General features: G+C 45.1%; 1 protein-coding gene across 3 annotated transcripts in view; it reads left to right on the top strand.

Annotated features, from left to right (window-relative positions):
- Nucleotides 1-15,894, top strand: part of LOC111855424 (neurexin-2-like) — a 589,098-nt gene that overhangs the window by 156,089 nt on the left and 417,115 nt on the right. For 2 of the 3 annotated variants that reach the window (XM_072706252.1, XM_023834418.2), the window contains exon 5: nucleotides 688-717. The exons of the other annotated variant lie outside the window; for it this stretch is intronic. In XM_072706252.1, coding sequence (XP_072562353.1) covers nucleotides 688-717 — 30 coding nt within the window. The remainder of the gene's footprint in view (nucleotides 1-687; nucleotides 718-15,894) is intronic. 3 annotated transcript variants of the gene reach the window in all.

Below are 15,894 nucleotides of genomic sequence, written 5' to 3'. Positions count from 1 at the left end.
ATCGCTCACGCTGTGAGACTTGCGGAATCGTAATGCTGAGACGCACGCTGATGGGAAATTGCATAAATTGCAACGTTAGCTAGCATTTTGCAGTGTGCAATCGGTGGTCTTACTGCACTGTGTTTGCATTCCTCTTCTTGCTTCTTCAGTGGTGCCTGGAGGTCTTTGATGCATGGCGTGCAGTGGCTGTTACCCAAAGAACATGAACCTGTTGGTTTGTTCCTTTTGATGGGATAATGTACGCTTTACTAAAACGGTTTTCCCTGTCTGTGATTGTTTGATTACTGTCCTGTTCATGTTACAATGCTTGATGGATATTCAAGGAAATATATCCATATATATTTATAAGAAAGTGGATGAAAACAAAGTTGAACTGAAAGAACTGATCTGCCAAACAGTTTCGTCTGTGTTCCATTAGGAAAAAAAGCATTTATATGAGCAATCACCTTCGGTAGTTGCGCAAATTTAAATGCTTTTTTCTTTTGCCTCCCACACCCCACTCAAGAAATGTTTATTCGTTTTTGATTTCCTTCCTTTTGGTTTGATTTGAACTCTGACATCCTTCTCTGCCCCAGGATGTCTGTCACAAACTGCAGTCCAACGTTGTGACAATGCTTCTTTTCTTCCCGTGCCTTTTATGACCTCCTTTTTCCTTCCTTTCTTTTTTTTTCTGTTCTTTCCTTCAAGGTCTGGCGCACCTGATGTTAAACAACCAAGGTATGAGTCCATATGTTTTTTGTTTTATATATTTTTTTTAAGTACCCGAATCCGACTCCCAATTCCTCCCAGACTTCTACCACCACTTCCTCAAAAAAATGACACACACACACACACACACACACGGGTTTGTAATTATATCTTTGTGGGGACTCTCCATTAATTTCTATGGGCAAACCTCTAATCATAACTGGACAGCCGTAACCCCTACCCAGCCCTAACCTTAATCACAAGTAGCCAAACAAAAATACGAGACTTTTAGCATTTTTACTTTTTTGAATGCAGTCACATATCTTTGTGGGGACCCAAAAATTGTCCCCACAACGTCAAAAAAAAGCATGTTTTTATTACATTGTTGGAGATTTGCCCCCACAGTGTAATATAAACCTAATCCACACAATCAGAGAGACACACACACACATGCATGCACACACACACTACCTGCTATATCTGCATCAGTCCCTTCCTATCCTCTTCTGGATTTCCCCCTTTTCGTTCTGCTTCCTGTCATCATGTTGTGTTCTCTGTACCTCCACCCTGTTCGTCCTACCCTTGTCCTGTCCTCTGGTCCAGCTCCTGGATTCGCTTCTCAGACCTTCTCCAAATCCTCTGCTGAAGGTACGCTTTTCTGCTCTCCCTCTCGCTTTGGTTTCTGGGGCTGGCCGCTGCCGCGGCCCGTTGCGCTGTGTTGTCTGCGGTGCGGGTGTAGAATGCGCAGAGTCCCCGTTCACTACTCTGCTGCTATTCTCATTGTTTGGCTCACTGTTGTTGTCAGGGTTCCAAGGGCCTGCACAGGGTCTTGTGATGCACACGTGAAATTTCCTCCCAAATGTGTTCAGAGCTCATGATTGTTTTCTGCCCATTACATTACAAAAGGCAGACCCTCAGTAAGAGTAAATAATCATCTTTGAATAGCTATGTGAAGGAACCAGAGGCTGTGTTAACCACCACACAAATCACTGCCTTTCACAAACAGTCACTACCCTAAATATTAAATTCACACGTTCCTTATTTAGGAGGTGCTGAAGCAGCATCTTCTGCTAACCATCTAGCTGGCTACCATCTTCTGACTCGCCAGATGGGGTGAATGTTATATGCAACGACATCCAAGCGGTGCCACGGAGAGAAAGAAGGTCAAAGACAGGGAATCTAACAGGAAGTTTGCCAAAGCTGAACAATTTTCCAGCGACAAACTGGCCCTTGTTATGCGGTCATTGATCACCGCGGCTGATTGGCTTGCTCAGTTATTTCACTGGATTGCAGGCACGCATACATGGCCACCTTCAAGATTCACAGAAAACCACCAATGTCTGCTCTTCCCCTGGAAAGCGCCTCTCATCTTAGCTGAACGTGACAAGCCGCTGTTCTGCTCACTAGGCATAATGTGGAGTTAGTGCAGCTAGTGTCACCCTGGTCCACGGGCCACTGGTATAGGGGTTCTGGGCAGTAAAGGTCAAAAGTACGTGGACAGTCACAGGTGTACAGTTAAGCACACAGTCATGCAGACACAGTCATGCAGACACAGTCATGCAGACACAGTCATGCAGACATTAGCAGCATATTGGGTGGTCACATAGAAGAGGTTGGTGTCTTTCTACTTGGCACCATGGTAGGACGCCCTCTTTCCAGCAAGCCAGGTTGCCCCATCGCTACCCTGCTATAGCTGCCCTGAGTGAGGAGCGAGAGTGAAGTGACTGCGAGGGTGAGAATGTCCGATAGCCAGTTCAGCTGCAAAGTGGTCGGACAGAGAAGCTCCCAGTAAGGGACCTGATCACCCAACATCGATACCTAACCTGAATGGCAGTGAATCCCACCAGCAACATGACAGCATCTAACAGGAAGCCTTCCCAGAAGGATACAGGCTGTTACAGCAACAAAGCATGGACCAAGTTCACGTTGATACCTTCGGCTTCATAATGAGATGTTGGATAAGCTGGTGTCCGCATACTTTTGGCCGTACAGTGTCTGTTATCACTGGGGTCACTGTTATGGGCTCAAGGGTACCAGTTAAAGAACCCAAAACAGGAGGAAAATACCTTAGGCCACAGGAGAAGAGCTACTGGTCTGCTGGAAGATGGATGTATAATCCATAGACCTCGATTTGTATTTGAAATCAGGAGCGTTCAACACTGAAGATGCATTGGTACTTATCTGAGAGCTGTGATTTAGTAGTGAATAGGCCTAATATATTCTGCTCCTAATGCTAATTTGTTGTAGTGAAATACGAAATTGAAGAAATGAAATGTGAGGGGAAAATGAGATTAACCATTTGCATTTGAGAACTTTAACAGAGCAAAGAGGATTTATGCAGGGATCCTAGGAAAAATATACCAGATGTGGTTTTATTTAATGTTTAATTATGGCTATTTAATAGTGATGTATATGTCACTTCTCAGTGTAATAAAGGTTTTCCTAACATTAAGGATTAAAAAACACAGTTAATACTGTAGTATTAATTTTGATTTGCAAATAAACTAATTGTTATTCATATATAAGACACCGGTCAGATAAATGCCAACATAAATCCTCTTTTCTTCACAGATATACCAATTCACTCTCGTCTTCATAAGACAGTTTTACCACACATAATTGCTACCAATTTTTACAGGCTTCAAATGGGTTTAATATTAGCCCTTAATATTAAATATTGGGAGCTGCATTAAGCTGTGCGCATCATGGAATCTGTAATATGCGCTGTGGATGTTAGTGCCTGCTGATGAGCGAATGCTCGTTCAGACTGATTCTGTGTGATTCTCATCATTATGCACCAGCCACACACACACACACACACACACACACACACACACACACACACACACGCACCTCTGAATTCCTTAGTGATCTGGCAGCTGGCCCTGCATCTCTTTAACCTTCAATCTGCAGCTCTCTGCCCTGCATGGGGATGCTTGAAGAGACACATGGCTGTAATGAGTATGGGTGCACAGGAGAGTAGGAAGGCCTGCCTTACATTACAGCGCCGGTGCATTGTGGGATGCAGGAGTTAAAGCTTACAAAAGAATCACACAACACAGGACAATTACTAGACATCGCACACACCAAGGTTATTACTGTGGACAAAAAAATAAAACTATAAGAAAACATTGATGTATCCTGGGATTTAAAAGAATTAAATCCTACAACAAAATTAAGCTATAAATATTGAAATGGAAACTAACTTAGATGAAATAAAAGCAAGCATCAAAAAATTTTATTACGACTAATTCTATTTAGCTAAAGTGATGGTTTGTTTATCTTTAATACTGTCAGTAATACCTGGGACATGATTTGCCAGTTTTGAGCAAATTCATAATGTGCACTGGATGTTCCTGTACGATCCCCTAAAGATCAGATAGATAAAACAGCTCCACAGCTTTCAGTCTCTCTCTGGAAATAAAATTACTGAAATGCACAATGACAATATATGAACAGTGAATAGAAATACATCTTTAAAATAAAAATCAATTAAAATTAATTAAACCATACTGAAAACTAACTAAACTGGATTACAAATTAAAATGGAAAACAATTGTAAAAACAAAAAATAATAAAAATATCCAAACCATAATACAAGTCACACTGACACACATAAATAAACACACAGATATATCTGTCCCTCGTCTATCCACTATTCTGGTCTGGGCTCATCTTCAGCCAGGTCCAGGCAGCACCAGGCACGAGGCTGGGATAGACATTGGACTATTTGGACACTTTAGGGACGCCAGTTAGCTAAAGTCCGTGTCTTTGGACTGCAGGAGGAAGACGGTGCAACACAGGGAGAACATACGAACTCCACACATAGTTACAGCAGAGGTGGAGTTCAAGCCAACAGCCTGGGAGATGTGAAGCAGCCTGTCATAGCATAGCGATGGCATTGGAATGGCTATGGGAAGCAGGCTGAGGGGCTTGGAGTCCCGTTCCTCTTAGAACCCTAACCCTAATGGCTGAGGGGTCTCCCGCATTAATTCAGTATACTCACGTGTCCCGTTGCCCTTAGAACCCTAACCCTAATGGCTGAGGGGTCTCCCGCATTAATTCAGTATACTCACGTGTCCCGTTCCCCTTAGAACCCTAACCCTAATGGCTGAGGGGTCTCCCGCATTAATTCAGTATACTCACGTGTCGCGTTGCCCTTAGAACCCTAACCCTAATGGGTGCGGACTCTCCCGCATTAATTCAGTATACTCACGTGTCCCGTTGCCCTTATAACCCTAACCCTAATGGCTGAGGGGTCTCACGCATTAATTCAGTATACTCACGTGTCCCGTTGCCCTTAGAACCCTAACCCTAATGGCTGAGGGGTCTCCCGTATTAATTCAGTATACTCACATGTCCCATTGCCCTTATAACCCTAACCCTAATGGCTGAGGGGTCTCCTGCATTAATTCAGTATACTCACATGTCCCGTTGCCCTTAGAACCCTAACCCTAATGGCTGAGGACTCTCCTGCATTAATTCAGTATACTCACATGTCCCATTGCCCTTAGAACCCTAACCCTAATGGCTGAGGGGTCTCCTGCATTAATTCAGTATACTCACATGTCCCGTTGCACTTAGAACCCTAACCCTAATGGCTGAGGACTCTCCTGCATTAATTCAGTATACTCACATGTCCCATTGCCCTTAGAACCCTAACCCTAATGGCTGAGGGGTCTCCCGCATTAATTCAGTATACTCACATGTCCCATTGCCCTTAGAACCCTAACCCTAATGGCTGAGGGGTCTCCCGCATTAATTCAGTATACTCACGTGTCCCGTTGCCCTTAGAACCCTAACCCTAATGGCTGAGGGGTCTCCTGCATTAATTCAGTATACTCACGTGTCCCGTTCCCCTTAGAACCCTAACCCTAATGGCTGAGGGGTCTCCCGCATTAATTCAGTGTACTCACGTGTCCCATTGCCCTTATAACCCTAACCCTAATGGCTGAGGGGTCTCCCGCATTAATTCAGTGTACTCACGTGTCCCGTTCCCCTTAGAACCCTAACCCTAATGGCTGAGGACTCTCCCACATTAATTCAGTATACTCACGTGTCCCGGTCCCCTTAGAACCCTAACCCTAATGGCTGAGGGGTCTCCTGCATTAATTCAGTATACTCACATGTCCCGTTGCCCTTATAACCTTTACCGTAATGGCTGAGGGGTCTCTCACATTAATTTAATATACTCAAGTGTCCTGTTCCCCTTGTAACGCTTTCCTGATAACCACAGAACACAGCTACAAAAAAAAAAGAAAGAGACGTTTTTCTTAGAAAAATCAAAATAGCATAGATAAGGAGCAGGCATTCAGGTCTGAACAATGAAGGACCATGTCTGGTTTTGGTGATAAAGGGAAGGAAGAGTGATTTTTAAATACATTTTATAAGGTCAAGAATCAGGAACAGAGAAGAGTTGGACAGAAAATGGACCCTGCATGTGAGTGTGCAAATACGCGGAGCTGGAAGTGATTTAAGGATGAGTTAAGGATTTGGTCTATTTTCCAGCTGCCATTCCCTGTCACGTCAAGTTTAATGAAAAATCACTGCCAGCTAGTAGTTAAATATAATTTAAACATATATAGAGGCAAACCATTTAATTTCTTTAAACTTTCTCCTATAATGATTTTAGCATTTAACGAGCAAAAAAATGGGTTCATGCGTAAGATTTTCATGGGGCAGAATGCCGAGCAGAACCATAAGGGTGGAAGAAGGAAAGCTTTGTTTGGGGATGGGGATGAGCTGAGAGTAACAAAATATTGGAAGAAAAGACCAGAAAGGAAAGTGGGTATCGGATCATGGCAGGGTTATTACTGGGTGTGAGGGTTATTACTGGGTGTGCATTCAGGCCTCGGAAGAGTCTAGATGTGCTTCTCCCCAGGAAAGGAAAATAAAGCTCAATCTTATGTAGTGATTAGGAATAAGGAGCAGGAAAACTAATTTAGTGACATCATCGATCAAGGACGGCAACTCCCCCTTACAACAACACACTGTACAAGGACTATACCTCCCCTTCCAACAACACACTGTACAAGGACCACACCCCCCCTCCAACAATACACTGTATAAGGACCGCACCGCCCCCTTACAGCAACACACTGCACAAGAACTACACCTCCCCTTCCAACAACGCACTGTATAAGGACCGCACCTCCACTTCCAACAACGCACTGTATAAGGACCGCACCTCCTCTTCCAACAACGCACTGTATAAGGACCGAACCTGCCCTTCTAACAATGCATTGTATAAGGACCGCACCTCCCCTTCTAACAATGCATTGTATAAGGACCGCACCTCCCCTTCCAACAATGCACTGTATAAGGACCGCACCTCCCCTTCCAACAACGCACTGTATAAGGACCGCACCTCCCCTTCCAACAACGCACTGTATAAGGACCGCACCTCCCCTTCCAACAACGCACTGTATAAGGACACAACTCCCCTTCCAACAATGCACTGTATAAGGACTGCACCTCCCCTTCCAACAATGCACTGTATAAGGACCGCACCTCCCCTTCTAACAATGCACTGTATAAGGACCGCACCTCCCCTTCCAACAACGCACTGTATAAGGACCGCACCTCCCCTTCCAACAATGCACTGTATAAGGACCGCACCTCCCCTTCCAACAACCCTCTGTATAAGGACCGCACCTCCCCTTCCAACAATGCACTGTATAAGGACCGCACCTCCCCTTCCAACAACACGCTGTATAAAGAACACACCTCCCTTTAATGAAAACACAATGTATAAGGACCGCACCTCCCCTTACAACAGCACACTGCATAAGGACCGCACCTCCCCTTACAACAACACACTGTATAAGGACCACACCTCCCTTTTATAACAACACCCTGTATAACAGGGTTGGGGAACCTGTTCCATGGAGGGCCAGTGTGGGTGCGGGTTTTTGGGATCGCCTCTCAATCAGCCAGTAATAAAGCAGTGGTTCTGAACTCCAGTCCTGGGGACCCACTGTTATTGGCTGATTGAGAGGCCATCCCAAAATCCCACCCCCTGCACTGGCCCTCCATGGATCAGGCTCCCCACCCCTGCTGTATAAGAACCATAAATCCCCTTTACAACAACACGCTGTATAAAGAACACACCTCCCTTTAATGAAAACACAATGTATAAGGACCGCACCTCCCCTTACAACAACACACTACATAAGGACCGCACCTCCCATTACAACAACACACTGCATAAGGACCGCACCTCCCCTTACAACAACACACTGCATAAGGACTGCACCTCCTCTTCCAACAACGCACTGTATAAGGACCGCACCTCCCCTTCTAACAACACTGCATAAGGACAGCACCTCCCCTTACAACAACACACTGCATAAGGACCGCACCTCCCCTTACAACAACACACTGTATAAGGACCACACCTCCCCCTTACAGCAACACACTGCACAAGAACTACACCTCCCCTTACAACAACTCACTGTATAAGGACCACACCCCCCCTCCAACAACGCACTGTATAAGGACCACACCTCCCTTTTATAACAACACCCTGTATAACAGGGTTGGGGAACCTGTTCCATGGAGGGCCAGTGTGGGTGCGGGTTTTTGGGATTGCCTCTCAATCAGCCAGTAATTAAGCAGTGGTTCTGAACTCCAGTCCTGGGGACCCACTGTTATTGGCTGATTGAGAGGCCATCCCAAAATCCCACCCCCTGCACAGGCCCTCCATGGATCAGGCTCCCCACCCCTGCTGTATAAGAACCATAAATCCCCTTTACAACAACACGCTGTATAAAGAACACACCTCCCTTTAATGAAAACACAATGTATAAGGACCGCACCTCCCCTTACAACAACACACTACATAAGGACCGCACCTCCCATTACAACAACACACTGCATAAGGACCGCACCTCCCCTTACAACAACACACTGCATAAGGACTGCACCTCCTCTTCCAACAACGCACTGTATAAGGACCGCACCTCCCCTTCTAACAACACTGCATAAGGACAGCACCTCCCCTTACAACAACACACTGCATAAGGACCGCACCTCCCCTTACAACAACACACTGTATAAGGACCACACCTCCCCCTTACAGCAACATACTGCACAAGAACTACACCTCCCCTTACAACAACTCACTGTATAAGGACCACACCCCCCCTCCAACAACGCACTGTATAAGGACCACACCTCCCTTTTATAACAACACCCTGTATAACAGGGTTGGGGAACCTGTTCCATGGAGGGCCAGTGTGGGTGCGGGTTTTTGGGATTGCCTCTCAATCAGCCAGTAATTAAGCAGTGGTTCTGAACTCCAGTCCTGGGGACCCACTGTTATTGGCTGATTGAGAGGCCATCCCAAAATCCCACCCCCTGCACTGGCCCTCCATGGATCAGGCTGCTGTATAAGAACCATACATCCCCTTTACAACAACACAATGTAAAAGAACTGCACCTCCTTTTACAACACACTGTACAAGGACCGCACCTCCCCTTCCAACAACACACTGTAAAAGGACAGTACCTCCCCTTACAACAACACACTGCATAAGGACCGCACCTCCCCTTACAACAACACACTGCATAAGGACTGCACCTACTCTTACAACAACACACTGTATAAGGACCGCACCTCCCCCTTACAGCAACACACTGCACAAGAACTACACCTCCCCTTACAACAACACACTGCATAAGGACCACACCTCCCCTCCAACAACGCACTGTATAAGGACCATGCCCCCCCCTTTCAACAACATTATGTATAAGAACCAGGCCCCCCCTTCCAACAACGCACTGTATAAGGACCACACCCCCCCCTCCAACAACGCACTGTATAAGGACCACACCCCCCTTCCAACAACGCACTGTATATGGACCACACCCCCCCCTCCAACAATGCACTGTATAAGGACCACACCCCCCCTCTAACAACGCACTGTATAAGGACCACACCCCCCCTCCAACAACGCACTGTATAAGGACCGCACCTCCCTGTTACCTCAACAGACTGTGTAAGGACTGCACCTCCCCTTTACAACAATACATTGTATTAGGACTGCACCTCCCCTTCCAACAGCACTGTATTAGGTCCGCACCTCCCCTTACAAGAAGATGCTGTTTAAGTACCAGACCTCCCCTTACAACAACACAATGTACAGTATAGCGACCGCACCTCCCCTTACAAGAACAGTACACTGTGCCATTTCACCATTATTTAGACTACACCATATAGCCTAGTTGTGTAGTAAGTCATACCATTTAGGTTTGTGTATGTACACGTTATGATGTTGAATTCGCCTGATGACGCATCGTGCTACTGGGAATGATGTGCTAGCTTCCTTTTTGGCACTGGGAATGCTCAGAAACTTCCCACACAAATTAGTGGTAGTGGCATCTTTGCTTTACTCCACTTCTGCTCGCTGAAGGTATCACAGGAATGCTCTGCTTTGGCATAGCAGTGGAAACCTGCACAAGGCTGTGTTACAAAAGGACAAAGACCTTACCCTGCTGCACGGCAATTCTGAAATTCAGTGAAAGTATAATAAGCTCATTAAAAGTACAAATGAGTGGCGTGAGAGACATAGCTGATGTGCAGCAGGGGTGTAGCTGAAGCAACAAACCAATAAATGCCAAAAAGATATAATTTATGGGAATTTTATTCCTGACATCGTTAGAGGTGGGTTAAGTATGGAGCCCAGCTCATCGCATAACGATTAAAATTATATGTATTGTAGGTATATTTTAATATATCATGGGAACAAATTAATAAATAATAAGTGAACAAGTTAGTAAAACGTGCCCAAGATTTAACTAAAATGAGAGAACAAATTAGCAAAACATGCCTACGATTTGACTGAAATGAGTGAACGAATTAGGGTGCCCACGATTTAACTAAAACGAGTGAACAAATTACTAAAACATGCCCAAGATTTAAATAAAACGACTGAATGAATTAGTAAATCATGCTCAAGATTTAACTAAAATGACAGAATGAATTAGTAAATCGTGGCCAAGATTTAACTAAAATGACGGAACGAATTGGTAAATCGTGGCCACGATATATGTAATTTTTTCCGTTAAGTCTGGCGCGGGACATCCATAAAATGAGGAATAGATCCAATTCTGGCAGCTACAGACTAATTAGCTTGCAGCTACAGGTAAAGCTGTGGGGATTGTAGTCCAGCTGAAAATGATGCAGCGTCTGGTGAAGAAGTACATGCATTCATTTGCTTGGTTGACACCTTCATCTAAAAAGGACAAACTACCGCCTGGGTCTTGAATCCTTCATGCCAAATATTTTTAACACTAATGTCGATTATTCCAGAGTAATGTACAATATTATGGTCTCCATAGGGTGACCAGAGTATCCATGTCGGAGAGGGACACTGTGAGCTCGGCCACGATCTGGAAACGACCATTTCAATTAACAGGACCCAGATTTCACTTAATAAGCACTGAGTTCTTGCTGTGTGCTGATTGGTCAGTCTCCTATAATCATTCATGTGTCACTAATGTTAATGTGAAACAGCTGGATGAGTCTTTCAGTCAAGGAAACAAATTAGTCAAACACAAGATGAACTGAACTGTATAGGCAAGGACAGGAACATTTCAGTTTTACAGTGGTGTGTAAAACCCAGAGTAGCTGAAAGTGTCCTCGCTGACATCTGGTCACGCAATTTCTGCAGAAAACCTTAGTTATGATTTACATCCTAGCTGCTTTTAGTTAGAAACCAGCTCTCAGGTCCGTCGCAGTCGTCCATTGGGTTCAACCTAGATGTATGTTCAGCGGTCTGCAAAGTTTATGGTTCAAATAAATGGCTATTTCAAAACAAATAAAACATTACCTCAAAAATTAATTTCCCTCACAAAAAAAACACTATATTACTATATATAGTGCAGTAAATAATTGACAATAAAACTTTAGCAATATAAATATAGATCACAGCAGGCTCAGTATACTGGTTAATTAGAAATATGTGGCATAGCAGAAACAAAATGCATAAAAAGGACATTATAGAGTGGAGAGAATGTGTGAGAGAATGAAATTACAGTGGATAAATTACAAAGGATTGTAATTCAGTCAGGGAGTGGCAGAGTGGTTCTGTATGTGGGAATATGAGATAACGGCGTTCTCTTCTGAGAACGGCTGCGGTTCTCTCATGCATTACTGCCTCCATCGCCTTAGCACAGAGCTGGATAAACGCAGCCAGATAAAGTAAACAAACCATAACTATATGTAGTGTCGATTGGAAGTCGGAGGGCGTCTTGCTGGAATCGTTTCCCGTGTGCCCACTCGCTGTGTCGGAGCGGGTCCCGCAAAGAGCAGAAAGGCCGTTCCCTCCATTTCTGAAAGGGCTGCCATGAAGCAGTAAGAGTGCCAAACCTCCTTAGTCTGAAACAAAGGCGACGGAAGGGGGCTGTGATCCAAGTATACAAAGTCCATAGTGTGATTTTAAAGGTCATCCCTGAGGAGTGTTTTAATGTCAGCATGGAATCAAGGGCATTCACTCGGGAACGTCGATGGAAAATGGCTGGGCAAAAGTTTGGATCGGAACACAAAATACATTTAGTCAATGGCTAGCGGGGGACTCTAATAATTTTGCAGCAGTGTTCTGGTGGAGTCTGTAGTATGATTCAGTCCATCCATCCATCCCTACACTTTCTGCCGCTTATCTGGGGTCGGGTCGCGGGGCCAGCAGTCTAAGCAGGGATTCCCAGACCTCCCTCTCACCAGCCACTTCTTCAAGCTCCTCCGGGGGAATACCAAGGTGTTCCCAGTCCAGCCAAAAGATATAATCTGTCCAGCGTGTCCTGGGTCTGCCCTGGGACCTCCTCCTGGTTGGACATGCCCAAAACACCTCCCCAGGGAGGCATCCAGGAGGCAACCTAGGTAAAGGCCTGAACCACCTCAACTGACTCCTTTTGAGAGAATGTCCGAGCTCCTCACCCTCTCTATGACTGAGCTCTGTGAAGGAAACTCACTTCTGCCGCTTGTATCCATGATCTCATTCTTTCAGTCACTACCCAGTACTCATGATCATAGGTGAGGGTAGAAACGTAGATCGACTGGTTAAGCGAAAGCTTTGCTTTCCGGCTCAGCTCTCTCTTCACCACGACAGAATGGTACGGCGTCCACATTACCGCCAATGCTGCACCGATCCGTCTGTCGATCTCACACTCCCTTCTTCCCTCACTCGTGAACAAGACTCCAAGGCACTTGAGGCAATAGCTTATCCCCCACCAGGAGAGGGCAATCCACCCTTTTCTGGTAGAGAACCATAGTCTCAGACTTGCTGATCCTCATCCCGGCCTCCTCACACTCAGCTGCAAACCGCCCCAGTGCTTGCTGTAGGTCACAGCCCGATGAAGCTAACAGGACCACATTGTCTGCAAAAAGCAAAGATGCGATCCTGAGGCCCCCGAACCAGGCCCCCTCTGCCCCTTAGCTACACCTATAAAAGTTATGAACAGAACCGGTGACAAAGAGCAACCCTGGCATATTCCAACATGCACTGGGAACAAGTCTGACCTACTACTGGCAATGCAAACCAAACTCTACAGTTTATACAGGGGCCGGATGGCCCACAACAGCGGACCCCGTATCTCATACTCTTGGAGCCCCCTCTACTGGACCCCCTGAGGGACACAGTAATATTCCTTTTCCAAGTCCACAAAGCACATGTAGACTGGTTGGACAAACTCCTGTGAACCCTCCAGTATCCTAGTGAGGATGAAGAGCTGGTCCATTGTTCTGTGGCCAGGACAGAATTCACATTGCTACTCCTGGATCTAAGGTTCCACCAAGGACAGACCCTCCTCCTCCTCTCCAGTACCCCGGCATAGACCTTCCCAGGGAGGCTGAGGAGTGTGATCCCCCTGAAGTTGGAACACACCCTCTACCCCCCTTGCTTAAAGATTGGGGCCACCACTCTAGTCTGCCAATATCAAGGCTCTGTCCCCAACCTCCGTGCAATGGTGAAGAGACCTGCCGGCTAAGACAGGCCAACAACATCAAGAGCTGTTAAGAACTCAGGGTGAATCTCATCCACCCGCGGAGCTTTACCCTGGAAGAGTTTTTTGACTACTCTAGTTACTTCAGCTCCATGATGGGTAAGTTCCCCACGAGTCTACCAGCTCTACCTTCTCCAAGTAAGGGGTATCAGTGGGCTTCAGGAGGTCATTGGAATACTCCTTCCACTGCCTGACTGTATCCTTGTTTGAGGTCAACAGTTCTCCATCCCTGCTGAAAACAGAATGGATGAAGCCCTGCTTCCGCCTCCTGAGTCCCCTGATGGTTTGAGGAATCTTTCTGAGGTTGAATAATAGTCCTTCTCCATGGCATCAGCTGACAGCTCCCTTTACCGCTGGTATCCAGCACCAACAACCTTACAGCCAGAGCTCCGCACATCCACTTCTGAATTGGAGTCCCGGAACATCACCCATTCAGGCTCAATGTGAATCCCTTGGGATGCTGGAGAAGTCTGCTGAAGGTCCGCTTTGGAGATCCCCTGGACAAACGCCATCGCCTTCACCACCCTCAATATACGTTTGGGTCTCAGTTGGGGATCAGTTGACAGCTCAGCTCTTCTCTTCACCCGAGTGTCCGAAACATGCAGCCCTTTCTGCACCCCACAGGGGGGTGGGCCCATGTAACCCTTTCAGCTTGTGCCCAGCCGGCCCCCATGAAGTTAAAGTTGATTAACTTCAGCTGAAACAAAATGGGCTCAAAACATGTTGGCCAAAGACAAACCTAACCTAACCTACAAAACATGTTGGTCAAACAAGGACAAACCTAACCTAACCTAACCTACAAAACACTAAAACTACGATTAGGACTAAACCAAACAAACCCACCATGAATTCAGTCACTCTTTCTATGCGTCCTTCCATCCATTCATGTTTGACAGTTTCTTTGAGCAGATGCTAACAGAAAAATATGGTCATACATTAAATTGGAAACAGGATTGAAAGTTATGTGCAAAATAATTAAACGTAAACCATTATTAGTAATCAAGAGTAATGCTAACTGTATTTCTGTTTCTTTTTGCAGCATCTTAGGTATGGCTTGGAGGCACTGAAATTATTAGTGCCTAAAAATTATTAGAGATTCATCCAAATAAATAACATTGAATTGACATCCTGTTGCACAGCCATGCACAAACACCCCTGCTTTAAATGATCTCTCTCATTTAGCTTTATTTTTAATCAACTTTAGAGCCAGTTTACTTACTTCCAGATTTCAATGCCATGGGGGATTAGATTATAAAATTTTCACCTTACTCTTGATGAATTTCTTCAGTCATGACCTGCAATGATTTATTTCAATTAAATTGTGGTATATTTGCAATGGGTAATATATAGATTCTATTGGGATTTGAAAATGTACATAGCATGAGTGACTGTTGTCACACTTTCAACAAACATAGCTTGCCCCAAACTTTGTCTGAATTAGTAGCGTTAATCTCATTATGCAAGTTTTACGCTGTTACCACCCCAGTTAATCCATAGAAAAAAAATTAGTTCTTCCTTTTTGAAAACGCACAACTGCGTGCCGACCACTGGATCCTCTGTGGTTTCATGGTCCGAGGAGCTTATTGATGCCCCAAAATTCGATCCAAGTCATGTTTCAGTGTAAGTCTTATAATTAGGAATACTGACCGCCAGAGGAGAGCTGTGATAAAATGCAGATTCTGTGCAGTGTAGGTGCGTGTGAGGTTAAGAGCATTTGAGGACTTTAGGTTGTTGAGTCTCATGAATAATACCGAAGGCCACTGATCACCAATACAGCACTGGCATAATCGAATATTAAATTAATTGAACGGCTTGTTTGCACTGCACAGGCTGAGAGGTTCCTTAGCAACCATTAAAAGGACTCTAGAATGCATCACTTTGACCCTTAACCATGAACAGATGGATGTAATTCCATCAAACACCTAACGATGAAATAATTCAAATTCTCCCCATTCGGTGCAGGTCAGGCGTGCACTAATGGGGGAGGACGCAGCCTCACAAATCCACTATTATGGTGTATAGTGTCCATAAAATATTCATTTGTAGCCATGGGGTCTGCAATATGGTTCAACCTGCACAAAAGTCACTAATTCAATATGACACAATATTGCACTGGAGTTTTCATCAGATGATTAAGCTATATTGATGACTTTAAAAACACTGCAAACTATTTCCCTTCTCTTTGTGTCCTTGTAAGTGAAAAAAAAA

Source organism: Paramormyrops kingsleyae, chromosome 24, assembly GCF_048594095.1.
Source record: "Paramormyrops kingsleyae isolate MSU_618 chromosome 24, PKINGS_0.4, whole genome shotgun sequence".
NCBI classification, from domain to species: Eukaryota; Metazoa; Chordata; class Actinopteri; order Osteoglossiformes; family Mormyridae; genus Paramormyrops; species Paramormyrops kingsleyae.
The sequence above is the reverse complement of the archived record's forward strand: the minus strand, read 5'-3'. Positions and strand labels throughout refer to the sequence as shown.